Source organism: Condylura cristata, unplaced genomic scaffold (assembly GCF_000260355.1).
Source record: "Condylura cristata isolate star-nosed mole 26May11 unplaced genomic scaffold, ConCri1.0 scaffold00004, whole genome shotgun sequence".
In the NCBI taxonomy this organism is placed as follows: Eukaryota; Metazoa; Chordata; class Mammalia; order Eulipotyphla; family Talpidae; genus Condylura; species Condylura cristata.
This window is the reverse complement of record NW_004567105.1, coordinates 61,506,896-61,527,190: the sequence shown is the minus strand read 5'-3', so window position 1 is coordinate 61,527,190 and position 20,295 is coordinate 61,506,896. Positions and strand designations below refer to the sequence as shown.

The 20,295-nt window shown below is 54.3% G+C and overlaps 1 protein-coding gene across 2 annotated transcripts; it reads right to left on the bottom strand.

The window, feature by feature from the left end:
* Positions 1–13,583: 13,583 nt before the first annotated feature.
* CCDC71 (coiled-coil domain containing 71) lies at positions 13,584–17,228 on the bottom strand. Of its 2 annotated transcripts, none has more exons than XM_012735029.1 (2): positions 17,163–17,228; positions 13,584–15,244 (listed from the first exon to the last, which is right to left on the bottom strand). In XM_012735029.1, exon 2 carries the CDS (start codon positions 15,190–15,192, stop codon positions 13,720–13,722), a length of 1,473 nt encoding a protein of 490 aa, XP_012590483.1. In that variant the 5' UTR covers positions 15,193–15,244; positions 17,163–17,228; the 3' UTR covers positions 13,584–13,719. The 2 variants fall into 2 exon arrangements, with proteins under 2 accessions (XP_012590483.1, XP_012590484.1); XM_012735030.1 differs by having other exon boundaries at positions 17,192–17,209.
* Positions 17,229–20,295: the final 3,067 nt, after the last annotated feature.

Below are 20,295 nucleotides of genomic sequence, written 5' to 3'. Positions count from 1 at the left end.
ATAATTTGTCAGGGGCACTAGACAGCTTCAGGGAATTGTATAGGCTCTCTCTGGTTTCTTTTCTTTTTTTTTTTTTAAGATTTATTTATTTGTGCATACAGAACTGGGGTATAGGCCAGAGGCTCAGGGTGGCGAGAGGCTTCACCAGAGACAGAGTGGGGAACAGAACAGGCAGATTGACAAAGTACACTGTTGAGGAGAGCAGTGGGCGGGTCAGGAGAGGTCTGCCACACCATGTGGTCACCTCCGGGACAGGTGGGAATCAAACTCATGTGAGGAAGCGGCTTTAGATTCTCAGTGCTGTGCTTTAACCCGCTGTGCCACCAGGGAGGGCCTCTCTCTGGTTTCTTAAGGTCAGAGGCTACTGGAAGACTTCCTTGGTCACGCGTGGGTTAGGATCAGTGGGTACTCAGTGGGGTCTCTCAAGGTCAGGAAATTCCTGGGTAACTCTGAAGACACTTTGGGTCACCTAGGTAGTTCCAGAGTCTCTTACTGGCATCCAGACAGCAGTCAGCAGGTAGCATACATTGGCCCACAGCTGCATGTGCTCTAGTAGCTCTGCTACCCGCTGTTCCAGGGCCCACAGGATGGTCACCTTCTTGTCTAGTGCCAACTCATTCTGTTCCAGGCAATGCCCCAACCCAGGGGGTCAGGTCATCTAAGCCAGGCTCTAACCTTTGACCTGGTCTGACCCTGTCCTGACCCTGTACCTAATCCTAGCCATAACCGTAAATTAGTTCTAATTATAATCAACATTTGCCCCATTCTGAATTTTTTTCTAAAGACCTATTTATGTACACAGAACTGGGGTACAGGCCAGAAGTACAAGGACAGTAAGAGGCTTCACCAGGGACAGAGTGGGGAGCGGAATAGGCAGATCAATGAAGTACACTGCTGAGGGGAGTAGTGGGCGAAGACAGGAGAGGTCTGCCACGCCATGTGGGCCGGGGATCAAACTCACACTGAAATGGCTGCCTCCAGCTTGCAGTGCTGCGTCCTAACCAGTTGCGCAAGAGGGAGGGCCCCCATTCTGAATTTTAACCCCAGTTCTGACCTCTACAGAGTCTTGACCTGACCTGAACCCCGTCCTGGACCCTCCCTGTCCTGACTCTTACCTTCCCACCTGACCATGACCCCATCCCATACCCACCCACCATGGTCCACCTATATACCCTCCAAGGGACTCCAGCAATTCTGTACCCACTTCACCTTGGGCTTCACCTTGTGCCTGCTGCACTTGCTGTCTTACACTCTGCATTGTGGCCACCAGGCTATATGTGACCACCTGCAACTCTGCTGTATTTATCTGGGCCTTCTGTAACTCCTAGAGCAGAACTAGACCTAAACTCCCACCTTACCAGATACCACTGTCCCAAACACATTGCTGCCCAAGTTTCTGGGGAAAAGGGGGCTTTAGAACTGAGACTTTAACCCAGCATAGCATAGTCCCAGCGTAAACCCCATTTCACACTGTTCTGGAGGAGTCCTGAGACCCCCAGGGTCTGCTGTCCTTTCTCACCTTGCCCAGGCCCACAGCTATGCCCATGGAATGAGCTGCTGCTCATTCTTCCGCTTCCTGAGCCTGAGGCTGATTCAGGGCCAAATGGGACCTGAGAGTCACAGCTGCACTGGACAGATGCCCCAGGTTGAGGCCATATCCACTGCCAGTGTCATCTGGGCCAGGTGCCCTGCCACCTGGGGCACAGATGAGGGTATCACAGGGAGATCAAAGCAGGATAGCAAATAGTGTTCCCATGGTCAGGATATGTGTAGCATTATGGTATCAATTAGGACAAGGATCTTAGGGGAAATGGGTATCACAACAGCCACTGAACAAGCTCTGAGGGTGCTGAGGTTTGTGAGTGCAGAATCACCTCCTGTACACTGGCTTGCAGCCTTTGTTCCGTAGCTTGTGCATGGGTTCATGTCTCAGCCAGCACACCCTGAATATCCAGTGCTTGGTCCCAGGCCCTGGTTGTACCTTCCTGAAGGACACAGATAACCAGTCTTTTCCTTATTCTTTGACCTCTACCTCCAGCCCTTCACCCGGTCTGCTGTGCCTGATGGATGACACTTTCAGCTCTAGGCAGCTTCTGGCCTATGGGGTCTGGTGCAGGGACAGTCGCCTGGATCGGGTCCAGCAAGAGGACAATGCCTGATGCCCCTGCTTTGGGGAGCTGCGTCGCCAGCCCACACTGTGCCAACAGCTCCACACTCACGACATCTGCACCTTCATCTGGAGGAGTGGGGGTAGGAATCTTGACCCTGACCCAGTAAACCTTGATCCTAATCTCCCACTGCCCTGATATGACTAATGGTATAGTGGAGGCTTATAACAGCCAGTTGGCACATTTTCAGGAATTTTGTCTCTCAATTGTCAAATTGTTGAAAGACTAAAATGGCCCATGGTGGGATCACCCATACCATGGAAATTGACACACACTCATATTGGTTCCCTCTGACACCACAGTCAGTTGCTAAATATTAATCAGCACAGCAGTGCTCCCACCTGACCCATAGTCAGCCCTTAGCATAGTCCTCCCTGTGTAAGGATCAGCATAGAAGATGCCACCGCCTCTGCCTTCAGTTGTGAAAGACACATAATAAGCAGACAAGTACCCAAGAGGAAGTGCTGGCTGATCTGCACAGTTGCTTGCTTGTGGACCATCATTTCCACACCTCCAGGTCCCCTTGCATGACGCCACATCTCCTGGGCCTGGATTCCAGCGCAGCCTGCTGTGGCCTGGATTTGCTGCGGCTGGTACAGGAGTGAGTCAGATGCGGTTCAAGCCTTGGCCCCTTATGACTCCCTCCACACCCTTACTCACAGCCCCACGGCTCTGTGCCAGTTGCTGATGCTGCTCCAAGTCTGGGGGATGTCCAGGCCACAGGAAGAATTATGGGAGGTAGCCAGAGCCCACTGGGCAGTGGGCAGAGCTCCAGGGCAAGAGAGAGCCCCTACTGGAACACAGGTCAGCCCAGACCCCCAACCTCCACATTCCTGCAAAAGGAGGGGATTGGTGAGGAATGCATGTCCCAGAGCCTTGCTGCTATACCCAAATTACCCCATGGAGAGAGTCCTTGCCTTCGCAAGTGCCCCCAACCCGCGATCCATATCTCCACCCACCACTCAGCTTTGACTAGCAGCCTCAGAAACTGTGGGCACAGCATCTGGACCCTGTCCACCAGCCTATCCAGTTTCAGCTCCTACACAGCTATCTCTGTGGACCAGGCTATCTTCCCCAGCTGCTGCTCTGTCCACTGTCGGCTCTGCTGGGCCTGTCCCAGGATGCTGCCTGATCCTCCAGATGTGACTGTAATCTGGGCTCTGAGCACGGCCTTCTGAGAAAGCAGGGCCGCTGAGGAGACCTGAGCCCCAGCATCTGCAGGAAATGGGAGCGATGTTTCGGAGTTGCGTAGGGCTCCACTTACTGGCCCTGGATCCATCAGTTCTTAGGCTCCCCAGATATGAAAGCAAGTGCACTTGGTCCCTTCTACCTTTCCCATCCTAGAGCCTACCCTTACCCGCTGTCCGTGCACCTAATCATCTGGCCTCACCTTGGACTCCTCTGGTCCTCTTGGCCCAGGCCAAGCTCCCAACACTGTCTTGGGATAATTCTTGCAGGCAGTCACACTGCCCTTTACCCACAGCTCTCTTTCTGCCACAACCTGTCCTGTGGCCCACAGTGACTGAGTCAATGTAGCCATTTCCTCTTGTGGGAAGACAGAGCATCAGTCTAGCCAGAGACACCCACCCTCACGCAAGCAGCCCACTCAACTGACTCTTAACCTTAGGACCCAGACAGGCCAATCTGTGACCTTCTGAATCCAGACCCTGCAGGGGAAGCTAGCTGGAGCCCTCTTCCCCTCTTCCCTACAAACCCCACACCTCTTGCCTGAATCTAGCTACAGTTCTGTAAGTTGCTGCAGGGTCTCCGCTGAGGGTGGAGGAGATTCCGGAAGTACTGCCTGCTGGATTACTCCCTCAAGAACCTCCAGGTGTCTACCCTGGCCCCCAGCACTCCGGCCAGGCATCCCCTGGCACAGGGCAGACACATCATGGGTTAGAACTTCCAGGTGGAGTTGGAGCAGAGTAGCACAGGACATGCAGTTTGGGAAGTTGCCTCTGGAGCTCCGGGCACATGCCTGGTATCTCCATCCTGAGATGCCCTCTCTGCAGAGGCAGGCTCCTGTGTGTGGGTCACAGTTGGGTGACATGGAGCCCTGTGGGTCACAGGAACAAGCTGTGGGGGAAAGAGTGGGTCAGTGCGGAAGCAGAAGGCACTTACCCTAACCTCACCTCCAAGAAGCCTAAAGATGAAAATTACATAGTGTGGTGTAAGTATGTATACCAGTTCTCAGAACTGCACACTGCTCAGGATGGCCACGGGCACTGGCATCTACCCAGAGAGGCCACGCTCATGCAGCCTTTGGGCAGGGAAACAGCACAGGGCTCTAGGGACTCTCCAACCCAGTCAGGGGTCCCCTAGGGTCTAGGAATGGCAGGAGGGATCAGGAAAGGGCTTCCTCTCAGGAGGCATGCCATCCTTCGCCCTGACTTGCCAACAGTTTCTCTACATCAGTTTTCACGAGAATGGCTCGGTATGCCATGCTCTCCCTTGCATAAGCTCCCCCCCTCTACTGAGAGCCCCCTCAAGGCAGCCTAGCCCCATGCTGTGGATCATGTGCCTGCCCCTCTCACCTGCATTCTTGCTCCCAATCACCCCAGTACTCATCCTGACAATGGGAGTATGTTTGGCCCCCGAATCCTGCCTGTGGGGCCCTGATCTGTGGCCTGAGGAAAGAGGGCAGGCAGTGAGCAGGAACAGAGTGCCTCCTTTGACAAGGCACACATGCTCACAAGCAGCACTCAGACCCTGGCACACCCCCTTGTCCTAGCAGCCCTGTTCCTACCCCAGGAAGCACCCATACTTTACCCGAGAGCTTTCCCCTGGTCTGACCTCCTTAGCCAGACCCTACCTTCCCACAGTTCCAGATTTTCCTCCTGCAGACCTTCTGGGCTCACCACTGCCCTGATGCCCTTTGCTCCTGTGTCCTGCGTTGAGCACCCCGTTGTCTCCATACTCTCATCCCACGCCTCTCCCAAGCCTGACCCCCACTTTCTCTGCACAAAGGACACGAGAACATGAGGCGTCAGGCCTCAACTGCTAACCATTCTCCTGGGAACTCTCCTTTTCCATGGCCATCCCTCTCTGCCTGGACCATCCATCCCTCGTGGTCCTAACCCTGCTGTCACCTCATCCACACACACTCTGGTTCCTCTTCCTCACCATGATGCTTGGAGCTTCCCCCCACACTCCAATGCCCAGCATACTTGGGCGGGACCTCTTGTTTGCTCTCCTCCAGCCATAAGCCATGAGCTCACAAAAACGTCCCATCGAAGAGCACAGATTCACACAGTTGTCTGCAGTCACACACACAAGTGTTGGTGAGCACGTGAACACTCACACCCGTTACCGGCACACACTGCCTTCACATGCCACTGGCCACTGCTACATGCAACATGCAACATGCAACATGGCTAACTCACCGGGTGGCACGTAGGCTGCACAGTATGCTGGGCATGGCAGCTGCAGGGATCACAGCCCCAGCACCCCCCAGGTTCTAGAAGAGGGGGGCATAGCAGCTGCAGTCCCGCCCTAGTGTGTGGTGGCAGCAGGGCACTGCCCACTGATATGGTTGCAAAAGCAGGCTTCAGCCCCCAGATGGGCACTGTGTGGGTACAGTGCCCCGGGGGTCACAGTTGCAGCCTGTGAAGAGGAAATGTTGGTATGGTCTGAAGAGGGAGAACCCGCCCATCCCAGAATGCCCTCACACAGTCATACTCTGCCCCACACAGTCACGCCTGCAGCCTTGTGGGCACAGGGCCCTGCTGTGGAAGCCAGGCCTGCAGTGGGCATAATCAGGGCCATAGCTATGGTGCAGAGCGCTGGCAGTGCCTACTTTGGGGGTCACAGGTGGCAGGATCATGGGGATCAATATTGTTGTTGCACTGGCAGGGCCGGAATGGACTCCTTCTGGGGTTTCCTCCTGCCCAGGGGTGCCCGAAGTAGCCGCAGGAGCAGCGGTCACCGCAGGGACCCGGAGAGGACAAGTGCACATGTATGTACATTGTCTGGTTGTCTCAGGGCTCTTTCTGCATGCTTTGGGCTGTGGCTCCCACTCAGCTGGGCAGAGAACACAATGACATAATGGCCTATATAAGAGGCATACAAGATGCATGCCTATAATTCTTCACATTCTTCCCCAGCACAGGGTCTTCTGGAAGAGCTTACAGCTCAACATACAGGAGATACTGGCAAAGACTTGCCTCCCGGATCTGATGGGATGATAACAAACGAGCAGGACCATGGGGTTACCATGGCCAACCATGCCTCACCTGCATTACCAGGCGCACAGAGGCAGAGGACGTGTCCACTCATGCTGTTCACATGGCAGGCACTCCCATGACAGAAGCCAGAATCAGGGTGCCCTGGGCAGGAGCAGAGGCTGAGCCCAGGGTGGGGTCTCCGTAGTAACCATCCAAGCCCTTAGAGGCAGTAGTCCATGAACAGAGCCTGGCCCACCCTTCCAGGGACAGTGCTCACTCTCGTGGTGCCTACCCATGGTGGTGGCTCCTCGGCAGGCCTGGTAAATGCCTGTAAGTGGGTAGCACAACTCAGCATGCCCAATGCAGGCACAGGCTTGGCAATAAGGGAAGCCCCACCAGCCAGGGAGGCAGAGGTCACAGTGGTGACCAGGAAGGCCTGCTCAGCATGTGCACTGTCCACTTACAGGGTTACAGATGGCACTGGTGGCAGCCTCAATATGGCCGTGGCACTCTGTGGGGAGTGGTAGGGTGGTCAAGCCATGCAGAGAAAGGGTATAGCTGGTCTCAGGCCGCAAACCCATCCATACCTACTGTCCTGAAAGCGTGCCACTGCAGCCAGTGGCCCCAAGCCATATGTTCCAGGAATGCAGTGGCCACATCATTCGGCCAATGATGTTGGGAAGGCAGGGGCACTGCCCACCCAGCAGGGCACACTCAGTGCTCAGTGAACCCTGGAGAGCCACTCACACACTGGCAAGAAAAAGAGCAAGACCAGATGAATCTCCTGCAGTCCCTGTAAGCCAGGAGCACAAACTCACCAAGGCAACTGATTGGCACAGCGGGAATTGCTAGGCAGGGGTGGGCCTGGACACTGATGAATGCCTGCCAGTCTTCAGGTGCCTAGGGTCAGAGGTTAGCAGTCACAGAACCATTGTCATCCACCACCCAGCACCACCCATCACTTGTCTGGCACCCATGGCACTGACCTGGGTCTCATAACATAGGACAACATCATAAGCCAGGGCACGAGGCACCGGGGGCAGCCCCATCAACCACATGCAGAAAGCCGAAGCCAGCGCACAGCGCAGAGCCAGCTCCCTGATGCGGGGGAGGGGCTCCTCTGGGGCCTGGATATGAGATGCAGACTCCGGGGACCTAGGACCCTCAGGGCTTAGGTTCCTGTTTCCTCTAGTCCCCAAGACTTGAGTCCCCATCCCTACTAATACACTAGTGACCTGTGACCTGACCTTACTCCTCAGGTTCCTCATCTTGGGCAGCTGGCGGCTATAATGAACTCGCATGGCACAGTGGCAGGCACTTGGAGGGTCACACTGTCTCCAAAGTCGAGGCCAGAGCCAGCCAGGGGAGGTCCATGGGGCTTGGGGATAGTGGGGAGGATCAGGCCTAGGGATTCCCTGAGGGCAAGTGGGGGGTTATTTTCCTTGATATTCTGGTCCTATTGTGTCCAACATTGTCCTGGGAATACGGGCTCCGTACAAGACCATCAAACTTGACCATGCTGACACCCTAACTTGGACTTCCTAACCTTGCAAGTCCTGCCCAGCCTCTTTCTTCAAATAGCTCTCTAGACACTCCCTCTTTCCCCTGAGCCTTGATTTCCTCCTGTCCCTGCCCTTCCTGGACACTCACGGGCAGCTGGGGGTCAGCTGGCTGGACTCTGGCCAAGCTCAGTCTCAGCTGTAGCCTGGTCAAGGGCAGCACAAAAGGATCCAGATTGGAGTTCATGGCAACGACACCCATGGAGGTGGGGGCGGCACAGGCAGAGTGCCTCCCCTGAAGAACATCTGAGCTACTGGGTGTGGGGAGGGGACAGTCATTTCCCTGATTTTCACCACTTGACACTGACCTCCAGGCCCTGTCTTGTACATGTTGCTGTAGGCACCCCCAAAGTCACAGTCACAGGGCCGGCAGCCTGGAGAGTCACTACTCAAGACTCCAGAACCCAGGCTGAAAGAGAAAACGGGTGGGGAGAGGAAGGACGGAAAAATGTGGGCAGGACGAGGAAGATCTCCCTGGTTTTACAGCTCTTCCTTCTTTTGTTCCCATCCCAAAGTCACAGTCACAGGGCCGGCAGCCTGGAGAGTCACTACTCAGACCCCAGAACCCAGGCTGAAAGAGAAAACGGGTGGGGAGAGGAAGGACAGGAAAATGTGGGCAGGAAGAGGAAGATCTCCCTGGTTTTACAGCTCTTCCTTCTTTTGTTCCCAAGTTTCTTGGACAATACCCTGTTTCAGCCAGTCAAAGTGGTGCTGACCCTGGTGACCAGGCCAAGGAGTAGTATCAATCCTTGTGCAAGACTTAGTCTACAGTAACATTGATTATAGCCTTATACTTGTGAGCTTCTAGAAACTCAGCCCCCGAGAACACGGTCATATCAGAAGGCTAGTCACGGCTCACCTGACAACGGCAGCAGTCCCATACAGAAACAAAATGTTTGCAGTGACAGGTGCCACTGGAGGGATCACAGGCATGAGTGCCAGGGACGGGGCCTGGCTGTTGCACCTGCGCAGGCTAAGGCACAGGCTTATCAGGTGCTAATGAGGCTGCTGCACCGTGGTTGGATACAAGTGTTATCAGGGTGACTGAGGGGAGGGCTGGGAGGGCAGGGGATGGGGCACACTCTTAGTGTGAGGGGTGCTGGCAGCCTTCTGACTGGCTGGGGCTCAAGCCTGAGTGAGGCAGGAGTCACAGTGCTGGCCCCAGACGTGGACTTTGCAGGGACACCGCCAGGAAGGAGGCCATGGGTCTCATCTGTGTAGGTATCACACAAATCCCCTTCCAAGGCACCCATAGGGTCACAGTCACAGGCTGGGTCAGGGTCAGAAGTAAGGTTAGGTCAGAGCTCACGATGGAGCTGAAGGACTGGAGTCAGCACTGGGATCAGGGGTTGGAGGGCTCATGTCTGCAGGAGTGAAGGGAGCTAGGATCCTCCCGGCTGTTTTGTGTTGACATGTATCACACACACCTCCACTTATATTGCCAGATGCCGGATACAAGGCATGTCAAAGTGACAACTTAGGGCATGCCATGGCACTCACATTTTGGGACAGAACAAGCTATCTAGCTATGGAGTTGTCTGACTCGGGCAAGTATACCTGGACAGTGTAGCACCTACCCTGGCAGGTGTGGGGATGCCCAGGTTCTGCTGCATGCCATGGGTGGTCCTGGTGCAGGTTCTGGCAGCACTCAAGTAGGTATACCCATAGCGTGGTGGTGGCAGACACAAAGGTCACACACCTGGGCAGGGAGAAGAACAAGGCAAGTGTGTCCCAGTTCGTCAGCTTTCCCAGCCCACCAGTTAAAGGGTGCCCCTCCTAGTTCTCACCATGTCTGCCACACTGTCTGGGGCCCCTGGTGCCGGCCCGCACTCAGAGGCATGGCCATGGCACCGGCAGCTGCCTTGAGCCACAAGCTCAGAGGGCATAGCAGCAGAAGGGATGTCCTTTGAAGTCCTCTAGGGGCCTGTCACCAGTGTGTGCAGTTTGGAGTTGACAAGGAAGTTAGTCATGTGCAGAAGCTCTGCCGACAGATGGTAAGATGCCCGTGCACTGGTCATCATCTCTTTAAAACTTGGGTGGAGGGGAATCAAGGATCTCTCCTCTGCACCACTGCAGTCTCTCCTACAGCACCCATGCTGTGGTACTCCCCCACAGACTACCCTGGGTAAACTCTTTTGAATGATACCAGTGCAATAGGTGATAATTAAAAAAAAAAAAAGTGGTAATTCCATTTTTGTACCTTTCTAGCCCCTGTATATCACTCAAGAGCTGACAACTGTACATTCCACTGCTTCCTGGACAACTGTCTTTTATATCTAGGTTCTTAACACCTGCTTCCTCAATGTACTAAATAATTCCATTCCCCAACTCCTCATCCAAAGTAGGAATTAATTTACTACACAGCCAATCTACCTAAGCTTTTATTTGTTTATCTATTGACTTCCTATCAGGCCCACTCATCTCCCCCACTGAGTGCTGTGGGGAATGCCTGGCACACAATGGTGCTCAGTGGGCACTAGGTAATTGTAAACATGGATGAAGGGGTGGGATGAGTGCTCTACCTCCTCTATAGCTCAGTCACCAACTGGAGCTTCTCGTCTCTCCTGAGCCTTGCTTCCCCTTTGTCCTAGAGAATCGAACATCCGCTGCTCAGGGACCAAGTGTGGAGGCTCTGGGTGAGTCGTTGGTGATAACCAGTTAAGATGGGCAGAGAAAAACTAGTGGCATCTGTCTTCACCTGGCCATGCTTTAGGCTGTCTTTCTAAGTATGTACATAGCCTGTATCATGCTTTAAGAACTTTTGTTTTACTAGGAAGAGGTCAGACACCCTGGCGCCACCTAGAGGCAGCTTCAGGGATGAGGGACACCAACTGAAGAGAGGATTACAGACCAAGGGACAGGCTACTGGTGGGGAGCAGCAGTGATGGGGCATGGAGATGGGGGCTCACGAAGGAGGGCTATGTGCGACTGTAATGGGAACTGGCATGGGAAGCAGAGATGGGGACAATCGGACTCCACGATGGAGTGATAGGACGGCTATCCATGCCAGTCTAGGCACTGGCATGCGAAAGTGGTGGAACGAGAACAGGGAGGGCAGGGCAAGGGCCACAATAGAGGACCATGGATACTGGTGCTGGGGGATTGAGGGGGCTTGCCTGCCACCCTACTCCACACATGACCCCATCCAGGCCCTTCTCCACCACCAACCTGGCTGTCCGGACATGCACAAAAGTACAGAATTGGCTGTGGGGATGGTGACCCTGGATCTTGGGGTTGTATGGGTCTTCCACTAGAATGGTTGGGTCCAAAACTGTGAAAATTACCTGAGAGGAAAGAACAAGCCTAAGCCACTGGCCTTCCACCAGGACCCAATCCCTGCTCCTTCCTCGGAACCTGACCTGGCCCTCAGTGGAAGGTTCAGTATCTGAGTAACACTGGTCACAGATGAGGTAACTGACCCTGTGGCCAAGGGCAGGAGGGATCCTAAGAAAGATGACTGAGCGGCTGTTGGCAAAGTATCCGTATACGTGCCAGGAGTGGACATGGCCCATTGAGCATTCAAGGTGCAGCACTGCTGGGCAGAATGTCTGGGGACAAGTGGAGGTGGGGGCATATCTTTCAGGGGCACACATCACAGATGGCCATCACACAGGAAAGCAGAGCAAGCCTTCAGGCTAGAGAAATGGGGTCACCCTGAAAGTCACGATGAGGTGAGTAAAATAGGAGGCACCCTCTGGGTCTGGCTGGCTGGTGACATTCTCAGCACCTGGAACCACAAGGGCTTGTAGTGCCTGGGACCTGACCCCATGCCCTAGACCCAAACAGGTAGACTGACACCCTCACTACTCGCTGCTTGCCACCAGGTCTTGACGCCTCCATGACCATTCTGGGGGATCACATTCTCAATGCTGTGACCCTCCCTGGTCCCAAGAGTCAAAGAAGCAGCAAATCTCAGTCCTGGAGAATAGCCCAAATAGCTGAGCAAGTCTACGGTTTCAACCCTCAGCTCTCACAAAACCTCACAGCATGGTTCCTTCCCTCCAGCCGGGAAACAATGAACTCCTACAGGGCTGAACCTCCCCAGGAGTCAATGACACCAGCCCCAGAGCCCTCACCCTCCTGCCCACCTGAAGGTGACTGACAGAGCAGTTGAAGTTCGAAGGCTCTGGCTCTGGCTAACAATCAGGCTGCCAGTGGGTGGGTCATAGCTGGCACTTGCTCAGCCAGATGGGGGTAGCGCGTCTGGTACCTTCTGGGCATTTGTTCTAGGAGCCTGGACTGGAGGAACAGGGTCTGAATAGGAATGCTACAGGAGCCCTCCCCTCCCCCCCACCACACCCTACCTGTAGAGAAGCTGAGATTTCTACTACCCCTATGGCTGGCTCTTAGTGAAAGAGCAAACCCCTTACTCATCTGTAGCAGCAGTAGAAGCGAAAGGAGGGGGGCTTAGCCCAGCTGGGGGTCCTGGATGTTGGGAGCAGGAATCAGGCCTGAGAGGATGCCCACCAAACTGGGGGGTTCTTGAGCAGCAGTGTGTGGTCCTCCATTCACCCCCATGCTCACATGGTTGAAGAAATCAGGGATGCCAGAAGCAAGGGGCATGGAAGGCTAGGGATCACGGTGCAGCTGGTGTGAGGGCCTCCCCACGCTCGGGAACTGGGAGACTGCACCCAGGGGATTTTAATGGCAGCCACCAAAGTAGAAGAAATGTGGGGAGTCGGAAGCAGGCAGAGCTTCTCTGCAGGTCTGCCATCCAGTGTAGCCCGAGTTAGTGGGGCTAGGGCTCAGCCCAATCCAGAGTTCCAATTCTCTTTCAAATGAGGCTCCCATCCCTTGCTGCGCGGGGAAGCTGTTCATCTCCAGGAGCCTGTGGGGAATGTGTTCCTCTCCCTGACAGTCCCAGACACTGCCTTTCAAGGATGGGCAGCCAGCACAGAACTGGCAGAGGGTTAGAGGAACTAGTTTTGTTCAGGTTTAGGGCCCAGAGCCTAGCACACCCTCCCGTAGGAAGACCAGATAATGCCTGAAACACACAGGCCCAGTGGGAGGGACAAACAAGGCTGCACTTGGGAACACAGTACTTGGAACACAGACAGAACATACTGCTGATGAGCAAGGCAGTGAGAGAAATTCTCCTGGCTCAGCTAAAGTAGTACCCCACTTAGTAAAAATTTCATTGTTTGTGAGGGCAGATTCTGTGGTCCTAGAAGCCAGAACCCCAAGCTGACTGGACCCCTACCCCTGACACCAACCGGGAAAGTGGAAGCTACTTTCTCTCTCCTGGAGGAGCAGAGGTGAGGAGAGGCAGAGGCACTCCGCTCAATCTAGGTAAGTCCAGGAAAAGCCCCATGATGCCAGCTAAAGTTGACTGGGAGACAAGGCCAGATGGTCTGCTTGGCCCTTGGGGAGCGACACCAAAATTCCCCCTCCCTGACCTAAAAACCTGTGGGCAGCAAGGTCCCTACATAGCCATCTACTGTACCACTCTTGCACAGGGCCCATCTGGATCACAAGCCAGGGCAGCCCCAAGGGGTCTTCCCACCTCAGAGTGGCTCCGCACAACCCCCTCCCTTAAATCCCCCCTCCCCCCAAGACTCTGAAGGGTGGGCAGGGAGACTGGGAGGTGGAAAGGTATAAAACATGATAGATGAACAGTGGACATACAACTTGAAGAGTTAACAAGTCACAGTGCATCGCGCCAGGAGAACACCCTTCCCGCCCACCCACCCCACCCCACGTCCTCTAGTCACTTAAAGGAGGCCAGTGGTTGCCAGGGACCTAGAGTGAGGCACCAGGAGTCCTTGGGTCGTTCACACTGTGTCACTGGTCAGACAGCTCAGCTCCCCCAAACACTGCTATGTGATGGAATCACGGTGCTGAGTATGGCAACAATGGCTGGAGCCGTATTACGGGGGACAAGTTCACATGGAGGATCCTCTGAGCCCGCTGCCGTACCTCATCATCTGAGGACTGCCTGTCCACCTTGATAACCCGGAATTTTAGCAACTTTGCTGTTCCAGGCCCTACCCTTGATTTAGGGGACTGAGGTCCTCGTCGTGGTCTCTTCTGGGGAGGAAGATCCATTGCTTCCTCAGCCCTTTTCCTCTTCTGCCCAACAGTCTCAGAGTGGCTTTTCTGGCCTCTCCTTGCAGTCCTGGCCTGAACAGACCCTTTTGGCCTGCCCCTGCCCCTGGGCTGGGCCCGAGACATCTTGGCCTTGGCACGTACTGCCTTAGCTTTGGCCTTGGCCCGTAACGCCATGGCCTTGGCCCTGATCCGTGCTGCCCTGGCCTTGGCCCTGATCCGTGCTGCCCTGGCCTTGGCCCTGATCCGTGCTGCCCTGGCCTTGGCCTTGATCCGTGCTGCCTTGGCTTTGGCCTTGATCCGTGCTGCCTTGGCTTTGGCCTTGATCCGTGCTGCCTTGGCTTTAGCTCGGGCCTTGGCAGCTTTGGTCTGTGTTCGAGCCACCTTGGCCTGGGCATGGGCTCCTTTGGCCAGTGTTCGTGCTGTCTTGGTGCCCAGAGCAGAACAAACTTTCATTCGGTGGCCACTGAGGGGTCCAACAGCTTTATAGGTCTTGCTCTGGGGCCCAGTGCCTTGTCGGGGTCCAGGTCGGGGGCCTCTATGAGACGGACACTTAGGGCCTTTGCTGGTAGCTTTTTTGGGAGCCTTGGGGTGAGGGCTCCCTGGTCTCTTCCCTGCACTTTTTCGTAGCTTCAGAGGAGACTCTGCAAGTGAAAGCTGTAGTGCTTTGTGCTTGGCACCCAAGCAGGGCATGGGAGTTTTGAGTGGAACCAGGGCCTCAAGGACAACGGAGAGCCGCATGGCAGGGTAGACACCTGGATAGAGGCGGGCGGGGAAGCCCACTGCCGCACCCCGGGCACGGCTGGCACTTGATTGCTTCAGAGAGCTCAGCAGCAAGTTGGTGGTAGCATGCTTGGTGAGGGGTGGAGTGGATGCTTTGGCCAGTCTGCCAGACAGTGGCATGGGGAGCAATGTGGCCCGGCCAGCAGGCAGCTGTACTGCAGTTCGGGGTGCACTGTCTGGAGGTGAAGTGGCAGCTGGGGTAGGGGCACGAGCTTGCAGTTTCGTTTCACTTGGGGGGTTGGCTGTACATGAGCTATAGCCATAGACATCACCACTGCGTAGAATGGTAGGTTGGAAGCCATCATCCCGCAGGCCCTGCAGGAAGGCCACAAGCTGGGCCTCTGTAGCACTGAGATCCTGGCTCATGGGGTTAAAGACAAGCAGCGCCTCCTCCAAGGCCTTCTTCCCTGCTGTGGAGATCCGTGACCAGGAGTGCACAGCTTTCTCCTCCACATGCTGCACCACCACGCTCATGGCATTAGGCACTGTAGATCTGAGTGGGTATCCGCAAACCAGCGCTCAGCACCTCCAAGGCAAGAGGAAGAGAGTAAATAAAAATGGCACCAAGATATGGACCAAGATAGGTAGGCCAATCAGAGCCTGTATATTTCCATGGTTAACATCCACTGACACAGGGTCTGACTAGAGCTGGCTGTTTCCTGGAGCAGAACCCTAGATTCCTGTACTAACACAGTTGTGGAGAAGCCATGTGGGTCAGAGGCAGTTTCCTTAGGAGACAAGCCCACAAGCTCGGCAGAGTCAGCCAACCTACTGTTGGGCCCCTGGAAAGGCTCTGTCTTGGTGGGCCCCTTTTAATTCATGACTGTATTTTCTAAAGCCAGAAACCCTGAGAACACAGGCAAATATCTCTGTCCTCCTCAAGGATTCCTGAACAGTGTGCAAAACAGACACTACCAAAGTTCTTGAGAGTGGCACCCAACTCATTGAGAGTGCCAACAGGCAGAGGATTCCAGAGAGGTCACACGAAGCTGTGATGAATTATGAAGAGATGAAAATGGAGCAAAAAGGGAAACAGCCTATGCAGCGTCTCAGAGGTGAGAAAGAGTAAGGCATACTTTGTGTGACTGGAATTTAGGGTGAGGCTGGGGAGCTCAAACTGGAATAACAGGTGAAAGTAGAGTATCACCAGCCTTGATTACTGCCCAAAGGGTCCAGACTTATATCCAAGTCCATTTCTAACTCTTCTCCCACTTCTCACCCCAAGGACTGAATCTCCCAGTCTACCAGATGTTCAGGTTTGAGTCCCTAAAAAGGCTACTTGCAGGTCTGATTCCCAGCACTAGAGTCGTGAAGTCCAGGGAGATTCAAGCTCTCCTTTAACAGAAACTAAAAAGATGAGTAGCAGATACAAATGACATCTTTAGGCAATCAGGAAGCCAGACCTCTCCAAGGTCTGACAATGGGAGACAAAGGCTAAGTAGGATGGTTAATATGTTTGATACCAGATATTTGAGCTTTCCCAACCAGGGTTTGGTGTGTCACAAACTGCTACATTCAGCCCAAATGGCGCTGTCAGGCAACACATGTTGTCCTGTCAATCATGGCTAATAGCTAAAGCCCAACCCAGCACTTCGCGCCCAAGGGTTCCCCAAAGGCAGCTCCCCAGCTGCACCAGAACATTAAAAGATCAACTGGGATCAAGAAGATCCCTGGGGTCCGGAGGTGCTTCTGTGCAGTTTCTTTTTACAACCCTAAGGAGCAAAGAAAGTTTTCAGAATCCCCTGGAGGAAGTGCCCTGGGATTCTTTGTTTGGAACACGCTTGGATCCTCAGGTGTCTCAGGTACTTCCCCTCTCCAGAGCTATTCTATTAGCACAATCTTTGCACATGATCTTAGATTTTTCTTTATTGTTATTCCTTTTTTTTCCCCCCAAGGGGTGTAGTTGCCACGGCTGTGAATGGTAGAACAGCGAGGTCTGTTTTTTCCCCGAGGCACAAAAATATTGGGGGTGAAATGGAGGTTCTTCCGCCCAAATCTGTCTGGGCCCTTAGGAGGGGTCTTCTGGGCTTTCCTAGAAGCTCCGGAAACAGGCTGCAGCCCGACCCCCGACTTCCCTTCTCTCGTGCCCCCAGGACTAGCAGGGGAAGTTGAAGACAGGGATGGGAAAGGCCCCATCCAAGCAAACCCGGGGCGGAAGCAAATCAGAGCCTTCGGGCTGGGATTACCCCAGAGCCCGAGTTGCAGGCAGAAGGTGAAGTGTTGGAAGAAGCTAAAAGCGCGGAGCAGGCGTGCGAGCCCGACCGGGACGCACAACCCCAGGGTGGAGTCGCTGGGCACCGAGTGGGGGTGGGGGAGGGGTGGGGGGTTGCGGCGAGGCCGGCGGAAGGCGCGAGTCGGGGAAGAGCCAGTCGCCCGGCTCATCTACCCTGCCGCTTCGCGGACGGCCCCGCCAGGGCACGGCTAGGCCCGCGGCTCCAACCTACCGGCGCCGCCGCGGGGACCCAAGACGCACCTCTGCGCCGCCTCCGCTGCTCCAACATGGCCGCCCGCTGCGCACCGGAAGTGTGCTACGTTTCCGCTTCCGGGACCTGGACCGTCCTAATGACCCTTGACCCCCAGAGACCCCCTTCCCCACCAATATCTGGGGGCGGGGCAGATGAGTACCAAGGAGGGCTTCCTGGAGGTGGTGGCCACGTGCTTTGCCCTGATCCCATCTGACCTATAATGAAGTGTGAGGTGCAGAGGGCCTCTCTGATATAGCCTCAACAGAACTGTATAGGAACCTGGTTAGGATTGGATTAGGGACATTACTGAAACCCTGACTGAGGGACCTCATCTTGTGGTGATATGTGAGTGGGACTTTCTGAGGGATTCCTGACAAGATCCAAGACATCCTCCTTTCTCTGCTACTTGGCAACCACTTATAAGACCTTGCATCTGTCCCAGGTTCCTAACTTCCCCCAGAGCACAAAAGAGTGGCCCTTAGGCTGGTTGTTGCATGATGTTTGCATAAGGGATGGCTCTTCTGAAGGCATCAGGGCCTGCTTTCTTTCCAAGAATGAGGCCTATATCATGTGATTTGAATGGCTATTGTATGTATACATGTGCTACACCTAAGGCCAAAACTGGCCATGTCCAATCTGAGAGCCCCAGTGTATCAGGGTGTGCCTAAGTGTGTTTGCCTGGGAAGGTGTATATGGGTGTAATGGAAGTTCCTTAGCCTAGCCTCAGCCCCCTCAAGGCAGTGTTAACTCTATCTAGAGTCCCTGCATCCAGTGTTAACTCTATCTAGAATCCCTGTCCTTCTGCCTAGGAGATAGGCACCTCAGTCTTTTCTTCTTACCTGGGGTTTACAAAGCAGTAATGCTTACAGAGCATTACTGGCCAAACAGCATCAGATGAGAGGACACAGGTCAAATTTAACTCCCAGTGTGAGAAGGATCAGAATAACATCCAGTGTTCTGACCGAAGACCCCTCTTGGTCAAGGACCCCCAAATCCAGGTCGGGAGGCATCATGGGAGAACAGGTTTCATGGATGAGGTAGTCAGGGCATTTGCCCTTGAGTCAAATCAACTAGGAGGTAGAAATACTGCCACAACTCTTGGTCTAAGGTTGCAGGGGATGCAATCAGAAAATTCCACCATAGCACTCTGTTCATAGTCCCTAACTGTGCTGAGTTTTGAGTGGGAATGGGAGTGATCACCCCACTCTGTGTGTTAGAAAGAAAACCCAAGACTGGGTTTTGAGTATCCACTTCCTAAGGAAAGAGAGGAAGTAGGGCCTATAAAAGACTCCGAGAGACAAGACAAGCAGTAGGAGGAAGACACGGTCATAGAGTTTGACTCTGAAAATGCCAGCAAGATTTCACTTGCGATAAAGACCACAGTGACCCTCTAATTTTACCTTTATGATGTTCCATGATTACTTTGGCAAGAACAATTTTTGGGGAGCAGGGGCAGCAGACATAAGGAGGCAGGTATCAAGGGTGTAATCTGTGAGAGCAAATGGCTTCAAATTTGACTGCAAGGAGGGAGGGAGATGAGGAATTTGGAGTGCTAAAAGGTATTTAAAGGGGTGCTAGAAAGGAGATGGGAGGGGGTGTGGAAAAGGAACCATGGGAAATATAAGGAGGTATGCAGAGCTTTGTGAGAACACCCTATAGGGGGTGGTCCCAGTGTCCCAAGTTAAGAGGCAAATGGAATGGGAGGAAACCTAGCCAGGAACTGTACCATTTCCATGCAGGCCTTCCACTTCAATGGGCAGCTTTGAAAGGGACTTTGAAGACTCTCTGGACATGCAAGAGGCTCTTCCCACACTTTGGACAGCCCATATATTGAGCCAGCCTGGGAACTAATACCCCCAAGCAGCCCTCAATCCATGACTGACAAGAGACTTGAGAATGAGTACCTCACAACCCATGCTCTGTGTGTAGGAAGGGGGTTATGGTGGTGGGTGGGTAATATGAAGTCCATTTGCTACACTGGCTTCCAATGTCCCCAGCAGGATTTGGCCCCAGTTGACCACAGTGGTAACTTGCTTGACACACACACAAAGTGCCTGCTTCCCTGTCTCTGCCACTCCTCTGCTGGTTGTTTCTGGGCCAGCCTCAGTTCCCACATTAACTATATGCACTTGATTGTTTCCAGGTGTATTTCTGGGGAAAGTCACAAAGCACAGTCCGTGAAAGCGGGACGAAGTAGTAGCAAGTTAGTGGTCACCTTTATAAACAGATCCTTAGTTCACAGGTTTAGCCAATACTCTGCGCAAGAATCTGGGTCTGGCTATGAGGTAAGGTGCTCTGTCACACCAACTTGTTCTTGACCCCCCGAGTTGGCTACAGACAAACTCAGGAACCTGAAGATGGATAGTCACAGTTGCCTTGGGCCCCAGAGCAACCCAGACCTCAGACCCTACAGAATGAGGCCAGAATAACCTTTCTTGGAAGTCCTCGGGCCTCTTCAAGCTCTTTCTCTGCTCAGAGCTACCTTTCCCCATAAAAAACCCTCCCACTCTGGCCTACTTAAGGGTCTATCTACCCTTAAGTAGGGTTGCAAGCAGGCTAGCACTGCCTGCTTCTCTACCTCTTGCTATCCTCAGTCTGCACCTTAGAACCCATTCTCTGTGCCTGGGGAAGCACCCCAGTGCACCAGCCCTACCAGATGCTCACGCCATGCCTCAAGTGGCCTCCAGGGGGCAGAGCAGTGAAGCCAGTCGTTGGGCTCCTCGGAGCTCAGTGACGGTGGGGGGGCGTCCGCCCCTAGAGCCCGCAGGTTCTGCTGGGTCACTCCATTACCGGTGCGCTCTGGCTGGATCCTGCAGAAAACGCCCCCACCCCTATCACACATGTGTTGTGCTGTTGTGCTGCTCACCGCTGCCTCATTTCTTCCCCCGCCCGAGGTCGGACCCAATCCTGGACAGGCCCAGTTTTCACTTCTATCAGTCCACCCTTTTGCAGGTGACGATGGGTCTGCGTTCCCTACTCTGGCTACGGCAGGTGCAGGGTTAAGTCTGGGGGCGGGAGTTGGGGGGAGGTTTTACATAGCTGGAAGGAAGGGGAAGGGGGGGGGGACGAGGGGCGGACCCCGTCCAGCCCCGCCCCGCGCCAGAGCCGAGCC

Coding starts and splice junctions, on each gene's coding strand:
- CCDC71 (XM_012735029.1), bottom strand. CDS start 15,192: ATGAGCGTGGTGGTGCAGCATGTGGAGGAGAAAGCTGTGCACTCCTGG.